General features: G+C 42.3%; 1 protein-coding gene across 1 annotated transcript in view; it reads left to right on the plus strand. All coding sequences in view use genetic code 11, as the record gives it.

Annotated features, from left to right (window-relative positions):
• Positions 1 to 27,060, plus strand: part of EGR_03841 (HEAT repeat-containing protein 5B) — a gene marked incomplete at both ends in the record, with an annotated part of 44,186 nt that overhangs the window by 663 nt on the left and 16,463 nt on the right. Inside the window, 9 exons of the mRNA XM_024493090.1 lie at positions 198 to 429; positions 4,617 to 4,762; positions 4,831 to 5,338; positions 5,512 to 5,789; positions 9,198 to 9,425; positions 16,243 to 16,489; positions 22,778 to 22,978; positions 25,327 to 25,490; positions 26,242 to 26,397. Coding sequence (XP_024352551.1) covers positions 198 to 429; positions 4,617 to 4,762; positions 4,831 to 5,338; positions 5,512 to 5,789; positions 9,198 to 9,425; positions 16,243 to 16,489; positions 22,778 to 22,978; positions 25,327 to 25,490; positions 26,242 to 26,397 — 2,160 coding nt within the window. The remainder of the gene's footprint in view (positions 1 to 197; positions 430 to 4,616; positions 4,763 to 4,830; positions 5,339 to 5,511; positions 5,790 to 9,197; positions 9,426 to 16,242; positions 16,490 to 22,777; positions 22,979 to 25,326; positions 25,491 to 26,241; positions 26,398 to 27,060) is intronic.

The following is a 27,060-nucleotide window of genomic DNA, read 5'->3' on the forward strand; positions in this document are numbered from 1 at the left end:
CTGCTGAAACTTCGNGTTTTCGGGATATCTTCAAAGTAGCCAGATCATTTATCAATGATCGTGTTCTTGCTGTTAGGCTTGCTGCTGTACAGGTGAACCATCAGCAGATTTTATGGTGCCCATTTGTCGCCGAATTTCTTTTTCTTGCGTCCATTTGTTCAAACTAACACTTGGTTGACTTTTCCCCCGTTTTCTAGTGTCTCAACAGCTTAACCCAGTATCACCCGCATTTCTTCATCAGTGATTTAGACGCGGTAATGAGTATGTGCATAAAGGGTTTGGATGGATCAAACCACGCTGTTCGAATGGAGATCTCCAAGTTGCTCGGTTTCGTTCTGGCCAAAACTCAGTTGGATTCGGGCGTTTCAGGAACTATCGGCAACGGGAATTCGGTCACTGGTAACACTTCAACTGGCGGTGTTTTGCCGAGTAAGCTTATTGCCATGTTTGAAATAATGTAGACTAGCCCAATTGCATAAAAATTTGTATTTTGAAACAAATTTTACGCGGATCTCGTTTGGGTTAATTCATTCCCCTTTATCTCGTTTCGAGGTACTATTAGTTACTTGCGGACGCAGTGGAACTTTTTGTAAGGTTAAACATAACTCATTAGGACCTTAAATTTATTATGCGCCTTTTTCATACATTGTTTGCAAGTAAATTAATGGGTACTTTGATCTCCAATCTACTTCCAACTGCTGGAATATGAGAATGCTTTTCTTATCAAAAGAGAGTCATTTGATAGAAATGAGAATACACTTTTTGGATGGTTAGCTTCAAAGGCATATTTTTTCGTGTGCATGTTGTAACAACTCCTTTTTATTGGGCTGCATTCTTTGATCTTTAAACATAACGTTGTTGCCGTTCCGCAAAGGAATTCTCGAATTTGCTGTTTTAGATTCCGGCTACTTTGAATTAGCATTTCATCTCATTAAATGCTCGATTTATGCCACCAAATTTTCACACTATTTCCAAATGCTTGAATAAGACGATTATTTCAGGGGCGAACTATTTTCTGCAGTACGAATTATTACAAGTTAGGTTCTATTTACCAGCATTTTGATGGTCCAAATGTATTAGCACGAGTTTCTCTTCCCGCGTAACTTTAATTTTGGGGTAACCGAATAAGTTTGTGCGTTTTTTCCAAAAGTCGGGTATCTGTATCAACCCTCCTAGTACATTTTATCCGTTGAAGTAATCAAGCTTGCAATTTCGCGTAGTTTATCTCCAAAAGCAGGTAATCCAGTTTTTCCCCTTGCCACCTCCATTCCTCCTTTAATTTTGTCTTTTAACTATCTGTTCCAGTTGGCATGCCACTTCCTAATGCTAACGACAAGAAAACGTGATCATCATCATCATCATCATCATCATCATCATCATCATCAGTGACCTCATTATTTACGTCTCATAGTTGGGCTGGTAACCCTTGTGCCAACAACTGACGTGACGAGCATTTATTTCTTAATTTAGACGGAGTTACTAGCCAAAAAAAGTGATAAAGCTATACACTTTTCAATTTTACTGGAAGTAAAGGGCTAGTGAGGTGGCCATCACTATAGGAGAAATCTCGAATCTGATGCTGGAGATTTATAGGCACTACTATGCATATATTTTTGTCACACTGTTTAAAATAATCATGAGATCTTATTGCGTACATATCCTTCGAAACATGTATGCCGAGTTTTCTAATTTCTGCATAATTTCGATATGTTTGCTACTGATGTTTTAAAGGAAGTTGGACTACTACACTCCAGACGCTTTACTGGTTCAATATGTCACCAATTTCCACTGCTTATTCTCCATTTGATTGCCTTAAAATTAACTGAGAAAGGAAACGTTTAACGTATTTGTGATCCCAAACCCAGAAATGGAGGGTCAAGTTGTCGCGTACATGTGATGATGGTTGTGAACGCGTTAATCAAGTTTGGGTGTTTGTACCACGTATAGTTTCTAACTTCCATTTCATCTAGTCATAACTTTTATTCCTTTACATGAGTTATCGGTCATTTTGAAGAACATGAGAGGTAAAAGCGTGTACTTTCTCTGCGCTAGGATACTTTGACTCCTCTCTAGCATGTCCGCACGGCGATGGGTCTGGTTGTTTTGCTACGGTTCCCACAAATTAATTTTTCATCTATTAAAGTTATGAATATTGTCGGTTCAAGTCAGCATTCACTGTGATTTATAGTTAACCGCTTCGAGTGACAAATTCTGGGCCAAAAATGAAACTTTGGAACGATTAATTAATGTCCCTCGTCTGACTGCTCCCTCGGCAGAGACAAATGTCTGGTAATGAGCAAACTTTGTACTTTCGATCCAACTTCGGCGAACAATTGTGTCCAACAGAAAACCTATCAGGCATCCTTTTTTCAAAAATTTTGAATTCAAGGCTAATTTTAAGTTGTCATCACGTTTATTTCGCTAATCGAGATGATTGCTTTCATTATTAGTGTTTAACGTTCTTGAAAACCATCATGTTCATCAGCAGAGGGTTGTACCATTTTATACTCCCAGGGGGTTAATTAACAGCAAAAAAATTATAGGACCTTGTCAGACATTCAAACAGTTGTTTAGGACTGAAAAGGTGAAAAGTCCTTAGTATCCATTTATCCTTACTTGTTTTGATAATTAAATAATTGTGTTGTTAGCGTTCGGAGTCTTCCTTTGATTCGTAATAAAGTATACTTTTAGTATCCGTAAAGGGCTAGGAGGCTATAGGCTTGGTCGGGAGGATCTGTTGTCACGATCTAGGCACAAACCGCGTGGTCAACGTTCCCTCATGAGTAAATCCGCATTCAAACAAATTTTGGATCCCTGTTTTGATCGTATCAGTCGATATTTGAAGTGTATTTCTCGTGTCATTGATAGTCATTTCCAAAATCTGAGTCTTCTTTATCGAATCCCATCCAATTCATTACCTACTGCCGTAGGCAGTAATGCCAACCAAAGGCCAGTGATGTATCAATCCTGAAATCAATTTTAGGGCTGTTATAACTCGACAAGTATTTGAATAAATAAACATTGCTCCTGAGGACTGTGTTAGTGATGGTGCTGTTAGAAAAGTTCCTGATGTATGGCAACACTGGAGTATATTTGAGGACTTCCTGACGGACTTTGCAATTGTGTTGGGTGACAACTATCCACTTAGATAAGTGCGATTTTCGTCACGTCAGGTTATAACTGGGAGGCGGTTGGTTGTGTCCACTGTATAATTTTTTTGTAAGGCAAATTTATTTCTCAGAAGTAATAAACCCTTCTGGAACTCCGCACCCAATTTCCTGTCCATCAGCATTGAAATGGATTTTGAAGTTACTTATAACCGGATGGATTCTTGATTTAATGTAAGTTGGATGAATATTCCCTAACTTAATCACTCAAAAAGCAGTGAATGTTTATGCCGTACTAGGGGGGTGGTTAAAACTACTGAATAAAGTCCATGTTTCGACTTTTGGCCTCTTGTAACCAGGATTGATTACAAATTGCCCTCTTCCCTGAAGATATAATAAACTGTACCTGTGCAGATGAACGGACGTCTGTGCCACTGAGGCGGTGGTGGAACTCGAAGAGACTTAAGATCCTTTTTCACTTGCTTACTGTACGAGGCCTCTCTCCCTTGGAGTGCTGTCTCCGATAATTCCCTTAGCCACTATTCTACTTTAACCATCTCGACATAGCCGGTGCCTAAAACAAGCATTCACGAACCGGGAATGAAGGTCACTCTTTGGTTTTGAGTGCTGGAAAGGCATTCGATTCCAGCCTCACTTGTGCAACCCACCGGTTTTGATGGGTCCACAGTTTTTTGTTCCTTATGAACTGCACCGCCCTCTGGATTTGCATTGCTCCAGTCTGGACGACGCTCTACGAACAGTGCATTTATACATCAATCGCTATGCACAATTTCACTTCGCTTTACAGTGCTAATGGAAACACGGAGGGGGTATCATCTACTCACCTAATTCACATCTCCACACACCTATCATAGGCGTCTCAACAATGGCAGTTTTGAGATCATTAGAGTCCGGCGTCGGCTCAGTTGTTAATTTCGGTGGAGAGCACGGAACTGAGGTGAATGCCTGAAGTGCATGCGGCTTCAATAATCCTTCCTTTGTGAGTCCCTGAAAATTCAGCCACCCGCACCATACACCTCCTTCTATGGGGCGCAGACTTGATGCACAGTCATAGAATGCAGGGTTTCGGAACAATGCATTACTGTGGCGCCCTACGTCATTTCCATCGCTGTAGTAAGACATTATCAGTGTTGAAGAGTGGTTTACCGCCCAAGTACGAAGTAGTTGGGGCACTCATCCATGCCGCCAAGGTAAAGGTGGAACTTGAAAGGAACAGAAGAGTCAGTGTAGTTAATATCTTACTACGGTGCGATGTCCTAAAACTTTGGAATTTGTACTTCGTTTACGCTAGCACACTTTGAAATAAGTCTAGTGTGTGTACGCTGCTATTTTTTGGGGATAGGGTACCTAACCTACTGTTTCTCTAATCGGTTAACAATGTTGGGGTGAGGAAGCTTTCCTGTCGGTTTATGACAGGAATGAGCACTTGAGCAGTTGAGAAGAATCAAATTCCAGTAAGTAAAATTTGATTATGTTTATTTTCCTCAGACCAAAACCTCACTGCAAGCCGGAACAAACCTACCACCTTGGACGACATCTTCACCCTCCTTTCATCCGCTTTCTTACGCGGTCCCAGTCGCTTTCACAAGGGCTCCAACAGCGTCAGTCGTGAAGTTCGCGCTGGCATCACCTATGTACGCATCCATGAGTGCTCTTGCTTCTTGCAATTGAACTGTCTTTAGGCTATTTGTGAATCCGACAGGTCTACTTGGAGTTCTTCACCCATATGGGCTCTGATTGGCTAGTAACGCACAGCTACACCATACTCTCCCATTGCCTCTCCCTCCTCACAAGCCCTCGCACTGCCTCCACTCCCAGTGAGGCAGCTTTCACGCGTCTCTGTGTAGGAGGACACCTGCTACCGCGTCTGCTACGTCGACACTTCTCGGAGGCAGCTCAAATCGCGGTGGCGCGGCATCTTCTCGCCCTTCTCTCTACGCGAATGCGAAAACGCACAAATCAACCCCAACAGGGACAATCACAGTTGAGGGGACTTGGGAAGGGCCTGCGACCGGTTAGATCTGCAGAACAGTTGGACGGGCAGACAACCGGGAGTCCTAATAGAAGTGGGAGTGGAGGGGGAAGTGAAGACGGGAATGGTGGTGCAGGTAATATTGGCGGTAGCGGCGGAGGTGCGGATGATGCGAACTACCTAATATGCTGTTTGGATGTTCTAACGGAGGTGATTAGGTGGCTGGACTCCAGCGTTGGTAAGTAGATAGTCGTAACGATTCGAAACATCATTTTTTGGAGGCTTAGCTTCCTTGAAGCTGTGCATGCCTTAGAGGTGTGGTGTAGGTACTGCGTGCATTGATGATTGAAGGCAGTGCGAAGAGGGCTTAAGGTATCTCAACTTGATTATTCTTACTGCATTATCACCTAGCTCCCATTCTCTCGTCTCCGTCAAACCTCGTAGACACCCTTTTTGACGCTTTCTTGTGTCACACTTCCCTGGGTGTGCGAGTTGCTGCTGCCGCAGTCCTCCGCCAACTGGCTATTGCACTGCCAAGTCAGCGGGTGCCCCTGATGGATCGATGCATGGGCGCGCTGAGCTCCGCCGCTTCAGCTGATAGCATCTCCGGTCACAGTCTTGCGTTGGGTGGGCTGGTGGCTGGCTCCCGGCTCGGAGAGTTGGGAATTCCCTGCGCCAAGGGTAGAGCCGTAAGTGGGTTACTTTCATCTTGCAAGTGTTTCCAGATTTGACTTGGGTGAGAAGTTTGAAGATAGCTGGATTTCGAGAAGTGTATCCATTTTGTGCTTGCCAATCAGTCATGGTAAACTGTTGACAGATGTTAGAAGCAGCTCAATCAGATAAATAAGTGGTTTGCGTTTTTGCTTTCACGTAGTTTAGGAAATGGCAATCTCAAACTTTTCTGGGCTTTTCCAGGTGAACTCAATCCGCTTGCCAGAGCCCTTTTCTTATTGTCAATCAATATACTTATTTAACAGTTTAGGAAACTCAGGTTTTCTTTTCACTGATAATGGCCCTCCTGAAACGAAAGTCGCATAGCTTTTGCGATTTTACGCAATCTTTTATGTTATTTTGATTATCCGACATCAGTTTGTTTGTTTACTTCGCGATTGACCTATGACCTTGGCTAACAAGCTGCCAAAATGTCTGTGTCTAAGAGGAAAAGGTAGATGTTTACAATGCCAAATAAGGGAGATTATCCTCATTTCTAACTATTTATTAGGTATTCAGGAATGGCTTGACAAATCCCATTCGGCAAGACTAAGACCAATTTGATAAACCAGTGCCCCGAAATTGTCGGGTGACTAATAATGTTTCAGCGGTTTTCGACGTTAGTGTGCACTAACTTGTAGTGACTTTGAAATTGCATGCGATTGCTTCTATCAGTCCGTCCATCATGCTTTGTCCTTCCCCGTACTCTTTGCCTCCTATTTGGAACCCTTATACCATGAGATATCTGTGGAATTTGGCAGATGCGATCGGTTAATTCAGTTCCCAGGCCCTTCTTTCCTGTACGTTGGAGACATGCGGCGTACACTTTAGGCTTTTAGTTGACTGACTTATGGTAAGAAATCCTTTTCCATGTGTCACAAAGTTCAGTAAACAGGCGAATAGTTAATTTGTCTCCAAAAGATTTACCCACCCCTCTAAAGGTGGGCACCACTTCATTGTTAGAGAAGACCACGTTTACTTTGCGTCCATGCGTGGTTGGTGGCCTTTAAGATTGTATAGGCAGGAGATACTGCCCCATCTCCTTCTCATCCCCCTATTCCCCTGATAGTACTTCCCCAAGTGATGATTCCGATTTTTTTCGGTGTTAGCATTGGGCAATTGCACAATCATATTAATGGTAGCTATTTCAGTGAATAAGTCTCACGAACCTTTCTCGGTGTATTTATTCCATTGCTCTGTGTTATAGGGGTAATTCACACCAAAATCCCTATTCAGTTTATATTTTGCCAACTGACTTTTTCTCCTCACCCTAGTGCACGTCTTCTTTCCCGTCAGGCGATACTTACAAGTGTAGTCCACAAAGATATTTGTTCCACTCTAGGGTGGGGGAGATTTTTAATGAAAAAAGCAGGTTTTATCGACCAATTTTAAGGTTTGTGGTTTTTACCCATTTTTTGATTACCGACCAATTTTGATGGGCTCATTGAGCCTCCTTTAATGGATGGCATTGTTGTCAAGATAGTGAAGGTGGTGAATTAGTTACTCTTTTACACTTGGGTGCTGAAAATTTCGTGCTTTTGGCAAATTTTCGAAATCATAAGCTACAATTTTATCCTCACATCCAACGTATTATTACCCAGGCAAGTCAAAAATAAACCGAAGAAAAGACACCCAAAATGCTTACCTTTTTGAGACGATTGCATTTAGGAATAACCGAATCATTATCTCTGGAAAGCGAAGTAAAATATAAACAGATTTTGTGCTTCCTATATTGTTGGCATGACCCGGTTCTTTGCAGTTAGATGGAAAGAGGAGTTTGTTAATGTGTGCAACCTTAAATGTCAAGGAAATAGACCCAATTCTTTTCCCCGGTCTACTGGCCTCGAAACTACCCTCTAGGCTCGGTTATGGGACTCTGCCACTGCAAGTACCACAGATTTCCGGGTGTTGTGAAGCATACCACCGGAAATTTTTAAGAGGCAAACACAGGTGGGTGTGTAGACAAATACCGGGTGCCTCAAGGAAAGGTCAGCCTCTCCGCATATAATACTCACTTAGTAGGTTTAACTCATTTGCGTCATTTGGACAGCGCTTTTCGTAGGCACGATTCTTGAGACAAAAGGGCTAAATATTGTGAATTCACTGAAGTTGCAAGTAATCCCCCAAAAGACGGAGGAAATACTGCTCGGCGGTCAATTGTACCCCTTTATTTTACAATCTTGAATTGCATAAATCAAATGCATTCAATCACCACCCACAAACTGCTATGCTGACCATTGGGAAATGGTAAAGCGGTTGCAAACTGCTAATAAAACCGGCAATGGGAAGACAAATTCTACTCGATTGTGCCATAAATGAACTGAAAGAATTAATTTTACCCTTCGCAGTTGCTGCACGATTGGCCTGGCGTACGTTGTACTGTATCGCATCTTGTCAGCCAATGAATATGGGGCTCCGCTACTCACTCACAGATGTTATCTCTAGCTCAAGGCCATCAATCAAAATAATGCATTTAATACACTTCATGTGTATTATCAACTGGCAGTTATTGCTGCAATAAAATTATCCGGTCACTGTCCGCTCTTGAGTCCTCTTATTGCCCTTAGCCAATCAAAACAGCGATCTGATAAAAGTGCTCGCACACTACTGGTTAGCAACTTTGATCGCGTTGGGTGCTCTTTCAAAACCTTTTCAATCAATTGAATTGGATAGTGAGGGTCCTGTTCCACTGATCAATGGCGAATGAGTTTGCTGTGACTGTTTGGGTGTAGTTTTGTTTCGAATGCACAGGGCATGGTTGGGAAGTTTGTGGCAGAGCAGAGCATAGCACTCATCGTGGTAACTCTCGAGACCTGAAGGAATCACGGAGTTGAAAACATCTAAGGCAAATATTGTTGTGTTATGTAGCCTTCTGCTCTCTGTCTTTCGACTGTGACCCTAGGCGACTGCTGTGGTTACTTTCCTACTTCGATCATTACATAGTGGCCGAATGTAATAAAATCACTCGGGATGGAAACAACAATTTCTCTTTTACTTCTCATCATTGTGAGAAGGCTTCCGATTTCAGCAACAATAATGGATTTTATAGGTTTTGATTATTTCACTTTTTAATGGTCACTTTGCTTGGATTACTTAAAGTTTACCAATGTTCCCTTACAACGAGTGCATTTCCGGTATCAAATGTTTCTAGCAGTTGAGTTTGCCTACTCTAAGGAAAATTTGGTGCTCATTCCTTCTTGCAACTTCGTTACCATTTTAAAGATACCCAGCCCCCTGTTTAGAATGATATGAGGTGCTGGAATCTGGAACTAGGCTTATATGTATGAAATAGGGGACCACAGACATATGTCACTCAGTTGCCCCATCGATTCAAACTGTGGCTCTCCATGAGTAATTTGTAACTGAATTTTCTCTCTCACGCACAGGTGTTCTCCCTAGCTGAGGATCTTCTGCGAGCAGCTAATCAAAATAGCCGCCTGACAATGTCACGTACACAGGCGGGTTGGTACCTCCTGGGCGCTTGCATGGCTCTCGGACCAACCGCGGTACGTCCGCACCTGCCTCGCCTCAACCTCCTTTGGCGGAATGCCTTTCCACGCAGTACCCGCGAACTGGAGGCTGAAAAACAGCGCGGAGATGCATTCACTTGGCAGGTAAGGAGAAGACCGGAAGATCCTTGAATGTTCCACCTTTGAAGCGCTTCTTTTGATTAAGGTGGGTGGCATTTTAAAAACGGCGCATTCTGCCTCAAAATTAGAATATATTATGTGAACTCGTATAGTTAGCTACAACATCACATCTAGTTCTTTGAAGTGTAACTGTTCACCCCTCTTACGGGGGTCATCCGGCGGATTTATTTCTTTCCTGTAGAGCTGTGTAGTTTTATTACTTAGGGATAAGGAATGCTGCCTATTTCCAGGCAGGTGGCAAAAGGTTGAACACTTGTCCTTTCCCAGTTCATATGGGCTATAAACGATAACGTGTAAAGGCAATTTTAATATGGTTTGGGTGGCGGATATACATCTCTCTAACTTTATCTCACGGTATCAAATTACCTTTTTGTTAATGTCCGTATGGAAGGGTTGAAGGGTCATTAGCTAAGAGATCTACAGCGCATTCCTTCTCTTTGTTTTCGGTAAAACTGTGCAAATAATCGGGTGATATTTCCCTACTTTCGGAGTCGGGAGTGTTTCGGTAAAGGTCATGTTGCTGACATCCGAATTTTTGCTTAAACTTATGGATGATTCACTGGTTTCCCCCACACGATGTTAAGAAATAATAGTCTTTCGAGTGGTTAAGATTTGTTTTCCCTGTCAAGTCGTGGTTTACTTTTGATTCACTGCAGACAGCAGCTGAAAGCGCCCAAGGCAAAAGTAATTAGTTGGCAAGGTTGTGATTGGCGAACAAAGCGTTGCTGGTTGACTTTTGTCAGGCGATCTTCCTTTAATCTAGGAGAGATTTGAAGTGAAAATTCGAAGCAGTGGAAACTATTGGAACTACAACTTAACCTGTAAGTGAACTGATGAGGGTGGCTAAGTTGGATGCATTTATTTGTCTAAACTATTTCGGATTATTTGAAACTTGCCAGTATAACTGAATACATTCGACGTGTGGAGAGCAGGTGAGCGAGGAAAATGAGGCTGTCTCACGACGTGAGAACGAACAGCATTTGATTCACACTCCCTGCACTCTTAAAAGTTTTATTTCAAACAATGGCTGAATGGGAGAAGACATCTGTCCTAGCCAATAACTTCATCGTTTATTGCAGGCTTAGTCACTGGTAATTCTAGTTTTCATAAGAAAAATTTTGCTTTTTGACACTAGTGTAGAACCCTAAGACTTTTTCGAGGACGAAAGAAGACGAAATAGTCGGGCGGAATATGTATTGTCAACATACAGAAGCCATTGGGGCTCCCGACGCGGTCCACAGGCCAGGCCGTCTGACGGAGGGTGCAACGGTGGAACCCTTAAGTGATCTTGAAACTGATACCGAGAATTAAACAAACCATTAACATATTTCGTAGCCCTCTCCTCCTTGGGGTGTCGTCCCCTGCGCTCCCCTTGGTAAACTTCCTGCGTCACTCATCACAACGTAATCGGTGCTGTAAGAAAAACCCTCACGAGCCGGTAGTGCCAATCATGGTATTTGGCCGCAACGTTACTGGTCTCTCTTGGTAATTTTACTGGATCTGGAGTTTTATCCTGTATGGGAACGGTATTGGGGGTCGAGGGAATGTGCTGGCCATCATGTGCATCCGTCGCTAGGCGTATGAACACTGGCCTAAAAGCAGCGTCATATGACAAAGGACGGGGCTTAAAATAGTTTCGGTGGGTTAAGGTTTCACGTCTGCACCTCCTTGCTACTTTGTTCGCATTTCAGTGTCTGGGTTCTATTTAGCTAGTGGAGAAGTGGAGGAGTTATCGCGCGTTTGCACGATTGGTACAGGTACCGTAGACAGTTCCGTAATGAGCTTTTCCAGATGGTTCACGGCTATTATCAATTCATTTGTTAATAACTTTCCTGCAGAGCAGGGTAGCTGGCCAAGGTAGATGTCATTTTTAACCTTTTGTTAGAGGTTGTTACATATTATCCACAGTAATATGCATTTATTCTGTCACGCTGTTTATCACCCAGCCGTAGGAATCAGGATATTTATCCTCTAAGATGGGATTCGCTTTTCACCGCTAGCAATGTAGTGCCCGGAATCTCCTGGAGACGAGAGCAGTCGTAATCCAAGGGCGACGTACAGAAGGGTTGGAGGGGGTGGGGGTGGCTCCTGGTACGGCCCCAAGACGGCTGCTCAGCGTAGGTACAATGGCGGAGCCCGTAATTGACCCGTTGTCGAAACCGGGAGTCAAACAAACAATTAACCTATTACACTTATTCGAAAAAGTGACATTCATTCGAGAATCTTTTTACTTGGACGAATCACTTATCTAGGTCTCTGTATTACCCTGTAAAATTCCAGATTCATGGCACAAAACACCCGACTGCCACTAGATTTAAACAAACGTCATGTCAGTCTGGGAGGAAGAACCAAACCAGCTTCACCTCGTATGTCAAGTCACTTTCTTATTACACCTTCAATTGTAACAGACTTGAGGCTTAATTAACACTGGGTGCTGCGACTACTGGCACAGCTACGGGTAATCTCGTGCCACGTCAAAATCAACTCTCCAGAGATCAAAGTTAGTCGGCTTTTGCCTCAGCCAAATTGGCAACTCGAGCGGGGAAGCGGCAGTTTATTCTCCTACTGACGTCAGGCTTCGCATCAATCACCGCTTTATCATTTTTGGAGGTGAACTTATAATTTTTGCGATTGCTTGTGCTGTGTGAACAGAGGAATTGGACCTTTTCGGGGGCAAATATGATTGCCTATAAAATGGTTGACCTCCCCGAGTAGTAGTCGCTTTTTGACAATTTATTAGGTGTCCTGAAAATTTGCAAAGGTGGTTCTTCTCCGGCTGTGAACACCCTTTATCATCTTTACTGTTCTGGCCTCAACCAGCCTGTTTGTGCTACGATTCGGCAGAAGAAAATTATAAAGAACACATGCCGCGTATATGTGACGCCGATCTCTGGCCCTTAACTTGGGAACAATACTGTTGGTTGTCTTTGCCGGAGTCTTTTAGAAATAAAATGCCTGGTGTGCCTTTTAAGAATTGCATTTTTAGTGCTACGGCTTTGTGAAAATCGTATCACAAAAGAATAAGGTGACCACACTTGAAAAGTTATTCGGTTAAAGATCAAAGAAAAAGGCAAGAGAAATAAACCATCCATTTGCACCAAGGTTTCGGTTGTTTACGCGTCCTGAAGCTTCCCTTCCTCCTGATGGCTATTGCCATATTTTTTGTGCTTTAATGAGAATGTGCTTTCGCCTTGGTATTCTTATTTCCTGTCCTTGTTATTTTGGAAAGTTTTGATACTTTGTTGTGGAGTCTTTTTGTGTATTAATTAACCTTCGAGGTTTCATTATGCCCTTGGAATTTAATCCACTTTCGTTTCCCTATCAAGAGGATTACTTGAGAGGGAGGAAGGACTTTTTAGGATATCCAAGTCGTTTCTTTTTCAGCATTAACTTGACTCCTCCCTTGTGTTAATTCAGAACGGGACCTTCATTCCTCAAGACACTAACTTTACGAGTTTTACTTGGGTTATCGTCATTATTCGGAAAAGCATTTCGTCCATTATTTGCTTAAAATTGTGTAGTTTTTGGTTTGCTGAACAGATCAACGACTTCTAATTTACAAGTTATGACAATGACAAGCTGATGTGAACTGAGTAGCCCTCGTTTGTTGTCACTTTGCGTGACCCGTTTTCGTGTACCCCTTTTGTCACGCAAAGGATGTGGATTCCACTTTCAAGCTCTAGATCCAACCTATCGGATGCTAGGATATATTTTACCTCTAAGATTTGTCAACACAACCAAGCTAGACTGAGGCATCTCATGGATTGTTCATAGATAAAGCTAATTTAAGGGAAATCGGGTACCTAGTCTATGCATAATTCAGTTTTTGAAGACGAAAGCTACCATGGAAAGATTATTATCTCGAGATGCATACTTGGCCCTTTGACTAGCAGAGCGAACGTGTAACAGGGTGATTGTGCCCTCTAACGGTGGTTGTAAAAGACCGTAAAAGCTAAAATTTCTGGACGGGATGAACAAAATCTTGTATACCGGGCAACCAAATAATTTTGCATGATTCCTTTTAATCAAAATTAAATAGATGCAGAAAGCTTAATGGAATCATAGTGCCTGAATTTCCTCCGAAGACGGAGGAAATCATTATACTAAGGCAGAATATGTATTGTCAACCTACAGAAGGGCTGAGGGGCTATGGCATGGCCCAAATGCCATGCTGCCCGGTGGCAGTACGAAGGAGGAGCCTTAAGTGTTCCCGATATCAAAACGAAGTGTTAAGCAATTCATCAAAATATTGCCTAGCCCTCTCTTCTTTTGAGCGTAGTCCCTGGCGATCGCATTGGTCAAACTTCCGGGTCAGCCATCGCAACATGGTCGGTGCTGTAAGAAAACATCCACGAAGCAACTGCGTCCGACTGCAACACCATGTGTCTCTCTTGACTATTCCACTGGGTCTGGGGTTTCGTCCTGTTTGAGAACTACATTGGGGAAAGGGGAAACGTGCGGGCCATCACATGTGTTCATCGCTAGTTGTACGAACACAGGCCAAAACACCAAGTTATTTAGTAGAGAACGGTGTTTAAAATAGTTTCGTGTGGTTAAGGTACCGCGTCTACGCCTCACTGCCGCATTGTTCTCATTTCAGTGCTGTGCAGCCATGTCTATCTGTCTGGGTTCCATCCAGCTGGTGGAGAGTTGGGGGGGGGGGGGGGGGGTATCACATGTTCATACAGGTACGGCAGACAGCTCCGCAGCGAACCTTTTCAGATGGTTCACGTCTAGCATCGCTTCGGCTGTTAACAGCATTCCTGCAAAGCAGGAGACTGGGGTAGTTGCTAAATGTGAACGTCATTTTCAACCCTTTTGTTAGGCGTCTTTGCCGATTTTCCCATCCACAGCATGTTTTCCTTCACCACGTTAAGGCTTGGCGTTCAACTATAGAAATCTGTATAGTTGTCCTTTAGGGTCGGGTTCACTTTCAACTGCCACCAATGTAGGGCCTTGAGAATTTTCTGGGCGCAAATGAATACGTATTATTATCGACGTTCAGAATGATCTGAAGGTCATGCCTTCAATGGCAGTACAAAGATGGAGTCTTAAATGGTCGCGAAACTGAAACGAAGAGTTAAGCAAATGCTTTTGTCATTGAAACAAGCAACATTGTGATCCATAATCCTCTCCAAGTGGGACAGAAGTCCAATGCTAATTTCCCTTTTACTTTCTACTCTATGCAAATGCCGATATAAGGCAATTAATTCTTGGAGCAGTACATTAGGGGAATATGGAGGATGAGAATGGGGTGAGCTGGTACCTCTCAATCTATCTCAATAGATATAAGACTCGCATGTAAATACGCTTTATGACTACGAATTCCTGTTTTATCAAAAGGCGTTTTTTTATCACCGACTGACTAATCAGTTGGGGCTTTTTCTCATGTAGTTCCTCTTGAACAATTCTGTGAACAATTGTGTATGCAATCCATCACACACGCACAAAGCAAGTGGTATACACCTTAGAGGTGGGGGATAGCTACTGTGGGGTAGGCAGTAAACCATTTGTTGGTACAGCGTCGCACTACATGTAGGAGACCTTTCTCATCAACAAACTGCTGTACCACTGCTAGTTATTAGCTTTCGGTGAGGTCCGATTATGGCAGAGGGAAGCCAAGCTGTATGGAGTCGAGTCATGGCGCTCCATTTCTCGAATCCATCTGCTTGATGAATCATTAGTGGTTGGCCAAAGCCTGCTACAAATAGCAGCAATTTATACCGAAAATCGTCCGAACCCTTCTGACCTCCTGATTAAATCGACTGTGTAATGCCGTACCGTCCAGTCTACATATCTGATTTGGTCGTAGCAATAGGGGTCGAGTTCATTGAATCCTCTTTTCAGGAAATGAGGAACCCCTTATGAGGAATTTACACCACTGTAAAGGGTGCCCGATTTCAAGTTATCCTTGATCGTTACAAGTGAAAAGTCCAGTCCCTTGGAACTTATGTCATCAGCAAGTAAACCAAATCACAAGCACCATTTTGAACATCGTCCTCATTGCTCTATAGAGAGTCCTAACTGCAAAAGGCAGTAACGAGGGTTGGAAGGTGCTCTCTATCAAACACAAGTCATGTCTCAATCTCTTTTGGTAGGAGCTTTTCCCAAAACCACAGCATGTAGCTTTACGATGATAAATTTAGTACGCTTTCCTTCTCGCCACTGTTTGTTGTCTTCCTACCCTTACCCTGCCACCCACCTGGATTATCTTCAACTTTTTGAAACTCTGGGAAACATCAGCTCTTTAAACTATGAAAGCGATTTACCACTTTTCACACTCCTTACAGACAACTTCTGAGGACAGTCTGACTTCTTTCAAATCTAGCGTCCATTATTAGTCACTGTCCGCAACTCTAGACTAATTTGGTTGCCAAAACCCCACCCACTTTCGTTAGTCCTCAGGTTTTGTGTCTCTGCACATTTGGCCATTCACAAAAGGTATCTGAAATAAGAATCCAATCAGTCGAATTGGTCTTGCTGTTTATTTAGAGGGGCATTGGCAACCTGCCACCATTTTAGCACTCAAGTAACCCCTAAATGCTCTATGTAACATGATAGTCTTAAAGTATCATTTAGTAGTACCATTGGCGTTTTTTATGAGACTAGGGAGGTCTGCATAGCATCATTCGTGATTTTTTTGCTTTTAAGTTACCTGAAAGAAATATGAGGCACACTGTGGCGGTAATATAAGTAACACGAACAGGTCTTCATGTCATTATCAGGGAGAGACTGAATCAGGCCCTATTTAAACTAATTTCTCTTTCTTTCTTGGTTATAGGTGACTCTGGAAGCACGAGCTGGAGCATTGTGCTCAATGCAGGCCTTCCTCGAGTACTGTGCGCCCGCCATGGCCGGTGAGAACGTGGCGCGACGTCTATTGTCTCCGCTGGAATGTGCACTCAATCTGCTTGATCAGATGCCGGATATTGTGCGCACCTTCGGCAACCATCTCGCTGCGCCCGCCGCCCTTCTCCGACTGCGCCTCTACCGTTGTCTCGCTCTCCTACCGCCTAGTGCCTATTCTGGTCAGTTGTCCTCCCCTTCTTTTATTCAATTGAATATCCTTTTAATTTGCCGATCTAGTTAGAGTTGAAATTGGTAGCGTCCTATCGGCGCTATATTTAATTTTGAAATGCGACTCTTGAGGGTTATTGCTTTCTTTCATTACATCCTCTTAGTCCCTCTTGCTTCTCAATGCGTGTGATCTTGATTGGGCATCTTTACTAGTAGAATATTGGGTTAGGAATTGTGGAGAGGCTAAGGATAACCAAAAATTTTTTGTTCTCTTATTATATTTCCACGTTTCTCACATTTTTGAATTTCCCCTTTTCTTTCGCTTGTATCAAATTGGATTTCTTTAATCAAAGGACCACTCAGGCTATGGGAATGAGGTTCAGATGAATAGATCTGCGTTTTCTTTGAGAGCGTTTTGTCGTATGTGTTGAAAACGACGTTGATAGATACGTAGTGAATAGTTATAAGACGGATCTCCACACCAATTTCGTGAGAATGGAATCGCTGAGGATTACAAGGACTCACATGATTCCGTGTATGAACTTGCAGCAATAAGCAAATATTACTCTATCACAAGACGTTTTGTTCATTCTGCCATGTGTTTCCCCTTCTTTCTCTCACTTTGCGAAATAAGCTGAAATAGCAGTTGATTTATGACTTTACAGTTTAGAACTCCAGACTTTTGCCGTTTAGTCGAGATTGGCCGAGTAATTCTATTTGGAATCTGCTTTTCAAATTAATGAGTGTTTCCTTTTTGTACCCTAATTTGTTGTTTGCGCACACTTGACTTTCACTTGGCCCTGAAAATTCAGAATGATTAATTGGTGAAATGGCTCCGCGCTGGATAGATACTTTGCTTTTTACCCTAATTAGTTCCTCACTAGTCTCTATCACAAGCATTCTTCCTTCAGGAGGTCAAGTTAGTCAGTCAGTCATTCCAATGCAATCGATCAACCGCGATCCTTGTTGGGTGATTGCAGAGGCAATGCCTTAACTGATTGAGTCCCTTAACGAGTCTTTTACTCTTAAACTTGCAATTGATCTCTGTGCGACCTTAATTATCTGGCTTTCGCTGTCAACATTTCTGTTAAAATTCATAAGATCACTTTATGGAAATATCCTCACTGGTCTCTATCGCAAGCTTTCTTCCATTACGGGGTCAAGGTAGTCAATCAGTCTGTCAAATCTCACCGGTTAAGTAGGATCTTTGTTGGATCATTGTAGAGGTAACGTTTGCACTAATTGAATACTTAAGTGAGTCCTTCACTCTCTTAAACTTTCATTTGACCTCTGTGCAACCTTATTAATCTGTTTTTCATTGTCGATGCTCTCGTTGAAATTCACATGGGCTCTTTATGGCAATGAGTTGCTCGTGAATCACCGTCAAGTTTACGACTTCTGTACAGTTTATGTAATGTATTCATTTTCTATTAATTATTCAAGAGGTGGATCTCTGAAGTACGGAAATTCACTTCCTTTTCTGGATTTGTGCTACACTTTTTTTCGCTAAGGACATCCTCGTGGCTCTCTGACGCACAGATTCGCAGAATAAACAAACGAATTTCAATAGCAGTGGGTTTATTGACTGAGTTAATACTTGGTCCTCTCATTCTGGAGGACCTCCTACTCCGTAATCTTAAAATACCATCTTCACAATCAGCAACTTCCTTGCTTGTATCAGCAGCTTTAATAAGCTTACCTCCGGAGAGGTTTGGTTGTACAGCGTGTACCATTTCGTGCTCGGTTTGCAGTGAAACCAGTGCATTGCTTTTTCTGTAAAATTTTTATTATCGTCATTTGCTTCCCACTCCCGATCTTCGCTGATAGCCTTGAGGTGAGTCTTATCTACAAACTGCCTTTGGAGTGGCCTTTTTCGAGTTTTCATCTCATAGTTGAAGACGAAGAGTTCTACCTACCATCGTTATACGGAGCTCTGTGAACAACTTACCTTCCAAGACTTTTTTGTACTTCTAAATCACGCCTTTGTCCCTTCCCAATTACGTAATCCAGTGAAAGTCACCGGATTATGCAAGAATTTCTATTTCAAGGCGAGGACTAACGCGGACATTGCTCCCCCAGATTTCCAGGCTTTGGTTGCTACAGACAATGGCTAGGTTCAAACATGGAGGAAGTGAAAAGATTTGTCAATGCGCATCAAAGTACTCGCTTTGATCAAGTTTAATTTTACTACCACGCGCGTGGTGTTCCTCAACCCATGACAAGTGGTGAAATTTACTGAGTACATTCCATTCTTACTCTGCAACCTTCATTGTTGATTGGGTCGATGGTTAGTTCACGTTATTGTGTCAAAGTGTCGGTTGGGTGCCCAAATCCTGAGTACTTTTGTCGGTGTGGAGAAATACAGGCCTTACTCGAGCCACGCCAGTGGGATGCGGCGACAGAGGAGACAGACCATTTCCCGGCTACCACGTTGTTATTATTTTCGGAGTAAATGACACAAATGTCACTTTGTAATGGTACGATTATGTGGAAATTAACGCTTTTCTAAATCCATTGGCTCCAGATTTATCTTTGTTCTGCCTCTGCGTCTCTGTTAGGCGGAGACAATTTGGCTGTGGCTTTCATTAGCCCAGTGGATTCTCTTTTTTTTTCGCAGTGAATAATTAACCCACTGTCCAGTGAATTACAGCACCTTCTGTCATGCGCCTATTGGATCTCGAAATGTCAAAGATGGCACTGCTTCCATGAACTTGGGTTTACCCAGGTGCGAAAGTTTTCAACACTGTATGCAAGTTCTCATTAGTGTTTTTCTCCTTTTCATATTTTCGTTTCATTTGAAAAGTCTTAATCGTGGATAATGTGATCCGCTGACATGCTTTATTCTTTGAAAATGAAACTATTTTCTTACCTACTGAAAAGGAGTGCCTTTTGTTTTGACACGCATCTCAACAGTTAATTGGAGAAGAAAAAGACGCTTTAAAGGCGTGCCGTCTGCGCTATGGCCAGATGTATTGTGTTAAGGTATTTGCTTTGAGCTGTGTATTGCTCCAAAGATATGTGATCTATGGAAGTATCAAGGCTCGTGACGATCGCCTAATGCAGTGGAAAGTCAAAAGGTGACTATTTAATGCACTTTAACGTGACCTTTAATTAGCCTTACTGAAATCCTTTTTTAGATTTTGATCTTGCGTTGAATATCGTCAAATGGAAATTATTTTTATTATTCCAGATTCTGTGGCTAGTCTGCTTTGGTAGTGTCCTTAGATGGTGCATGAAACCCTTATCCACTTTCTGGTCGATTATTACAAAGAAACTATTGCACTGATAAGGTAATGTGTCGAATCGGCGCGCTAAGGAATAGAGTGTTTTTTGGGCAAATGCTCCCTTCTTCCACGCTTTCTAGTTTAACCTAGGCGGTGATGAGGGTGTTCACCTAGCTTCTCTACCTTACCTGATTGCGTAATTTGATATGCAGTTGTTTCTGCTACACCTCATCGGTGTGTACCCTCTTCTCCAAAATCAGATCACTTTTGTCTCTATTACTTCGTCGAACTGTCTATCCCTACAGCGTTGGCGCCTGAACACTTTTTATGCGTAAAAGTGACACGAATCATCCACAAAAATGTAAATAAGGAGGACTGACACAGGTATTACACAGTTTACAATTCAGATTGCTGCAGTGGCTTGTGACCTCAGGGGACCTGTAAAATGCACGCGATCGTTTGTTTGCACTCATTGTAAATCGTTGATGGGTATATTCTGGTCCATTGGTATGACACTGCCCCTTTCTGGATATCCACGTAACAAACTGTTGATTCAAATTAATGGATGATTTACGAAATTAAGCATTGCCCCAAGGCTGCAACAATTCCCTTAGAATTTGTTGCCTGGCATTTGAAGAGGATAGGATAGCTGAGTGTCCCGGCCCAAAGTGATTCAATAGACTGATTCTGGTGGTGAAACGCTAGGCGGTGATGCCTCGAGTTGCGGAATACTGGTAAAGAATTAAGTGTCACTAGTGGCGAGCATATTCGAAGTTAACACATGGAGCAGTTTCAGTAATTTCTATCAAGAGTGATGATGAAATCATTCATTTGCGTTTGCCTCAACTTGGGAAGGGAAGGTCATTGTAGAGACCACGCAAATGGGTTCCACCTGCATGCCGTGAACCGCTAGGAAGCAGCAATGTGCAAAAGCTATCTGTTTATTTCTCACCCCTTCCGTTTGCCCTACAAAATCGGCCGTGAATTTTGGATAGCTGAGGCTAACTCGTAAGTGAAAGTAATTTTTTTTTCTGCTGTAACCTTCACCAAGCGAGCATGTCATTGGTTACCCCAAAACGCTGCAACCACTACCACCCCACACCTCCAAAGCGCGCACCATCAGGCTCGCTTTGTTTGTGTGCCCGTAATAGACTGTAAACTCAACGGTTAGCTACGAATTGTCCACTTTCTGAAGACCAAACGGAAACTGTAACTGCGATACATCTACTAGGTACAATTCGGAGGTGGCCTTAGACGTGTCATCTGGACGGATAGTTGGGGAATAAACTTGAGGTGGAAAAGGAGGTGTCAAGGGCTGGATTGTTTACCTCTCGTGGCACAGGTTTGCCAACTCTACTGGTTTGGGAGGGATAGTTGTCTACCCATATTGCGTGGCTCAGTATTATCCTTCAGTAGCAACTAATCGTCCTGCGAAATGTTTTTCAAGAGAACTCATCCAGGCATTCGCTCATCTTTTTTCAGGTGTAGTGGAGGATATTTACAAGCGTAAGTATTTAGCATGCCTAAAGGCTCGTCTACTAACTCCACATTTTTTCCCACCATGGGAACAGAACTGACTTTCCCAATCACCTTTGTTTTGCCACCTGCATGTGGGCGCATTTACCATCTGCGAAGTAGGCAAAGGAAGGCGAAGGGATGGGGTGAGGGCGTTGCCCTCCTCCTTTATTTATTAATTTTCGCACGTCTACTAACTTTTTTGACTATGCAAATTGAATTAGTTTTGTTTCTGTGCAGTTGTGGCAAGTGTTTTTTAGCGATCTCTCTCGGAACTGGAATTACTCATTCACTGTTTCGAATGATAAGGGCATGCGCGACTGGGGTTAAGGCAGTTTTTCACTTATCCCTGATGACATTGCTGCGTAAGAATTGGGGAGCAAATAGGCTTATTAAACCATTTCTTCCGGGTTGTACGCTCTGCTGCCGCGTCCTCTCCGAATGATATACAAGGTGCCATGTTAGAAGCTCCTGCAGATTTGGAGACGAGTTGAACCCGCTTCGTAAGGCAGACAAGTTAAAGCTGCGTCCGTATGTTTTAAGTGACCTTCAATGATGCGAGGCGATTTAAAAGAGTACCGAGTTGGATAAGGGCATAAGCAAAAGCACCGATGATAGATTGACGCCCATCTAGGCTCTAAAATCCATCTAGATAAACAAGATCAAACATTTTACAGGTGCTGACAAGTTATAACAAGTCATCAAAGCAAAGTGTGCTAAAAGTCACAAATTGCCTGGTCATCTGATATTTGCTCCTGCTGACCTGGTTTAATGACGTTTTCAGTCCGCTTGAAGGCTGTTTAAATGCTAGACACATTCTCTGTGACCAAGTATGATTTTTGGGGAATTTAAGGTATATGGCTTAGGGTTTTTATTGTGTGCAATTGTTACTAAGGCAGCCTAAGTATATTTCAACTGTATCATTAGTGTCATCCATGGAGGCTCATGCTACTGATTTTTTCCAGTAGTATCAGATACTCCATTACGCACTTATCTGCTAACTACTATCCCATATTGTTTTAAATTCCTCAATTTTTATAACGAAAAATGTGTGTTTTTTTTCCATATCGGGCCGTCAGCGTTATGTTTGGAATTTTTTCGCTAGTCACTGTAGGTTAGATATTTTTCTTTCTGATCATGCTACTAATTATTTTCAGTAATATCGGGCTTTTCGTTACCTACTTAATACTAAACTGTTTTTCCACATTGTTTCATTAACAAGTAATGCATCTTTTCAATTTGAGTCATGGGTGTTGCTTTTAATTCTTTCCTGTTACAGTGGCTTAGATGTTTTCCTTTTTGGAGCAGCTATCAGGGTTTTAAATGAGCTTTCCGGGCCAAATGCTTGATTTCACACATTATTTCATTTAGCTTTTAAAGGTTAACAGTTTTTGTTTCAAGGTGTCGTCCTATTCCGTCACCTTTTATTAATGAAGATCGCGCAACAGCAAACCAAGCGTTGTTGAATTCCAGTCTTAAAATCACACTGATAATATTTACTTGAGAAGAGTGTTAACATTTATCTGCAATAAGGAGGCCATTTATTTCTCATTATCACAGATTTTATCAGTAGTAAACTCTTTCAGAAAAAAACTATAACTAAAAACATTAAAAAACGCTTCTGTTTTGGTTTGGATCCTGGACATCGTGAGAGCCACAAACAAATTCCCAGACCACCCAAGTTCATCAAAAAAACACTCGGCGAGAGGATCGCATCATGTGATCATTATTGGTGGTGGGTGCTGCCACTCCAGCGTGAAGGTGACCCCAAAATATGCGCCTAAATTATCCAAACTTGGCATAGCTTTGTCACCCGTTGGAAACTTGAAACGCATTTGCTCTTATCGGTGTGTGTGCTCGGGATGGAACTAATGTTTTCTCCCATACTGTTTGATGCGGACGCCTAACCAATTGCAACCATGACGACAAGCAGTGAATAAGATCCCAAAAATATGAGTCTCAAAACAGCTAAAACGTTGGCACTAAGTTGACTATGAGCGTCGACTTCACTTGTATCCTGACAGATTCCAGTTCCAAGTGTAGATGAATGGGGTGCAACTGAAAAGTGCCTGTTTTAGAATGTGAAGGAGGTAGTTGTTTTTTGGGGCATTCGCGTCGCTAAAGCATGGTACTATGGGAAAAAAGTGATGTTATCTGTTTAAAAATAAGCTTTTTGATCTTTTGGTCGAAAAAAAGACTACCATCAAACTTAAGCAGTCGGTGGCAAATAGAATGTTGTAAATCGTTGACATTGAAGGTGATACATTTCTGAGACAAGAAAATCTGGAGGGTAGACGGTGCAATTCTCAGTTTTGCATGTTTCCTCTGCTGAAGTTTATTAACCTGGATAATCTTTAATCTACTTTCTTCATGGAAGTTTCCATACCACTGAATATTTAAGTTGTAGATTGTTCCTGTTTCGATTTACCTAAACCACCGTTTTTCTTTGTCCAATGGCCTTATGACATTGCAGAAAATAACAGTTATTTTGTTTACAACCAGACGTCATCCGTTACCGAGGTCATTCTGCACGTCTTCCACATCTTGTGGACAGTATGGAGCAAACTTGGAGTTTCTTCTTGATTTCAGTCCTCATTTGACATTTTAGTTCTGCTCACCCATCAATCAAGGTTCTTTTCAGATTCTTATAACTATTTGATGTATAAATGCTACTCATTGTTAATGGCTTTCATATTCCCACTTCAAGAGTTCTTGTATTGACAATTTTGACTATAATTCTGGCCTTGCTCCATCGCTGGCTGCTGTGTCCAACTTGCGATTTGAATCTCTTGGCGAAGTACCATATGGTTTCAATAGCCTTTCCTGTGCCATTTTTCTCATACTCGGCTATCCACCGCCGATGCCCCTCTTTCATAAATCTCTTCACATTTATGTGTAAGCCTTCCTTAAAGTTTATTTGAAGAAGGGAAAGGTTATAAAGTGGCACTTAAGTTACCCTGGATGGGATGATAACAGAGGAAAATGCAAATATTATTTGTTTCAAGAGTAAAAAGGGAGGCTTGAAGGACTTAAAAGTACTTGCTTCCGTGTATTCTGGAACACCCATTTTCTTAGTATGCTATGAAATACTTCATCATCATCACTTGCACCCTGCTTTATCAAGCCTTCAGCCGGCTCTATATAGCCTACCATTTACATGATGACATTTTGTACTCAGTTTAATAACCTATCAAGTACTTAATTTTCAGTGGATGGTTAAACCACCCTACCTATTTCCTAACTCGTATCTCACTGGCGTCACATATGTGTAACAGTTGTTTATCGGTTTATGAGAACTGATTGCACAAAATCCTGTCGCAAAAACACTGCTTTACTTTATAAGCAGTGCAAAATTTATGCAAAATATTCTGTCTTGGGAAAATTGCACTTTTTTGGTAGTTTTGCAGCTGTATATCTTCATTTGGACGATAAAACCTTTGATCGGGAGTGGTCGCTTTTCCTCTTACACAGAATCAGAGTAGTGGCGTGTGGGTGTTTCAATGTTCCTGCACCGTATTAATTCCACGACAGATCTTTGGATTTAGCATCAAAGGAACTATGCCTAATTTCTCATAAATCTCCAACAAAGTATCAAATCGAGACATGAAAAAACCTTCACGAACACTGTTGTTAACTGCTGTAAATGTGCAGGCATTGACACTGTCGCAATCATGACCTGAAGATCCAAAGGGATGAAGGCTGCAGGCCAGAGGTTTGTACTACCGACAGCCTGCGTACACTTGGAGCACGTCCACCCCTACGTCGTCACCATTCTCGCCTATTTGCGTCCTTCAAAATGGTCTTGAAGTGAAAGTATCATTACTGAGCAGCTGAGAGAAATGCAATGAGAATGTAAGGGAAAGAATTTACTAGAATCTTCGTAAATTAGTTGCCGAAAGAGGGACTTCTACCGTCAAATGGGGGGATTTCTGGAACATCCAAATTTGAATACTCTCATGATTTTGTAAACAACCCCAGTAATTACGGATTGTTGAAAATATGGATGGAGGAAGAAATAGGAAGTTAAATTTTCTAGGCTACCTGTAAAACTACCGGAGCCTTCGATAGCTTATGCATTTTCCTTCTTCTCTTGCCTTCCACGGATTTAGGCGGCTTCAACGTTCTGCTGCGAGAGATAGTGGCGGAGTTTACACTAACCGACTCCTCTTCCACAACGGCCGTCTGTTTAGCCGGTCTGTTAGGTCAGAGTGAGGACAGTGTGGTGCTCAACTCCTGGTGTCGTGCCTCCGATCAACAACTCGTTGAGGATGCTGTGAGTTTCTTTATCACATTTTTTGTCTATTGGTTCTTCTAGTTTAAAATGCATCCAGATAACGGCTGGGCCAGACTGGTTCTTTTTCTCGATAGCTTCTACTTTAAATTTCCTTTATTAATTAGAAGTGCCGGTCAATTATTCACTTATGTAGGGGACTTCCCTGTCACGAATGCGTCTGTCCTGTCATCACTTGGATTGGTTTTCTTTTTTCTTTTTTTTTCTTGGACAGATAATCAATTCCCGTTGACCTTACATTAGGTTGTCGGGGATAGGAATGGTCCTCAGCATGTAGTTCCATCAATAACTCGCAGTACTGTTTAAAGTTTTGGTAAATTCATTGCTCCTTTAACTACAATCGTTGGGATGGGATTGTCTGCTGACTGGGTGACTCGAAACTGCGGGAGAAAAAGGCTTCTTGAAAGACAACCATGGCTAGTAAATCGGTCAGTGAGAAGGAAGTCCTATTTTTCTCGGTGGCAATGCAAGTCCTTAAAGCGCTTGTCGTAAAACTGACAAAATCTGCATAGCTTACTTAATTGTCCCATACCGTAGAGTTTCAGCTAATGCTGTGACCATCTCCACTTTGGAACACTCTCAAAAGCCTCTATGATGTAGTCATTCAAAGGTACAATCCAGCTGTGAAATAGTTGACAACCCCATCGATGTATCACAAGTACCCGACCTCTTTTTTTTTCGGTCATTAACAAAGCATATTTCCTTATTGAAAGGCGTCTCTTAACAGCATTAGCTGGATGGGAAGGTTTCATTTAAAAGTTTCTCCACCCTGAACTTCGACCACAAACCGGACGACAAGCCCCTAATCGTTGCTATTTCCAACCGCTTTTTAACGAAGCCCACTTTCTCGCTAATCACTGGCTTCGATCATATCGGCTCTCTTTGTTCGGTAAGTCTTTTTTCAAGCATAGAATCCATTAATTACTTTGTGTAATATCACTTGGAGAGTGCAATTATGCTGAAAACAGAGGCAGTTGCTTCTAAAATGACTGAGGCATTGGGCTTAAGGGCATATGATGATCTCACGCTCACATTGAGCTTTTGCGTGATCCCTTCAGCTGTTATTCTTCCACTTTGCCATTGTATTCAAGAATTCTTTCTTCACCTCTCGAGTAGATGTCAGGAGCGCCGGTGCACTTATTTTAGACTTGACCTGAGAGAACTCTATCTCCATGCGGAGGTTAATTTGGGATCCCAAATTAGACCCAGTCCCAACATCTTGCTCATTATTTGGAAAAGGCTTCTGTTTACAATAATTTAAGTAATGTCTTAGCCATCCTAATTCCAGGGTGGTAATTTGTGCACAAACTTCTCCGCCAGTAAGCTTTCTAGATGGAAGTGGTGGCATGACAAACTCAGATGCGGCGAATTACTGCTCCTGACCTTACATCAGCCTTCCACTCAGTGGAACCTCCTTCATTGTTTTAAGAGTGTAACGTGAATACAAGAAAACTCGTACCTTCCTCTACTTTTTTTGCGTTTTTCTTAACAAACTAAATGTTACATGCGGGATCGTAGCTCATCGTGTCTCCTCTCTCCCCCCCNCCCCCTG

Source organism: Echinococcus granulosus, assembly GCF_000524195.1.
Source record: "Echinococcus granulosus chromosome Unknown EG_S00021, whole genome shotgun sequence".
NCBI lineage: Eukaryota > Metazoa > Platyhelminthes > Cestoda > Cyclophyllidea > Taeniidae > Echinococcus > Echinococcus granulosus.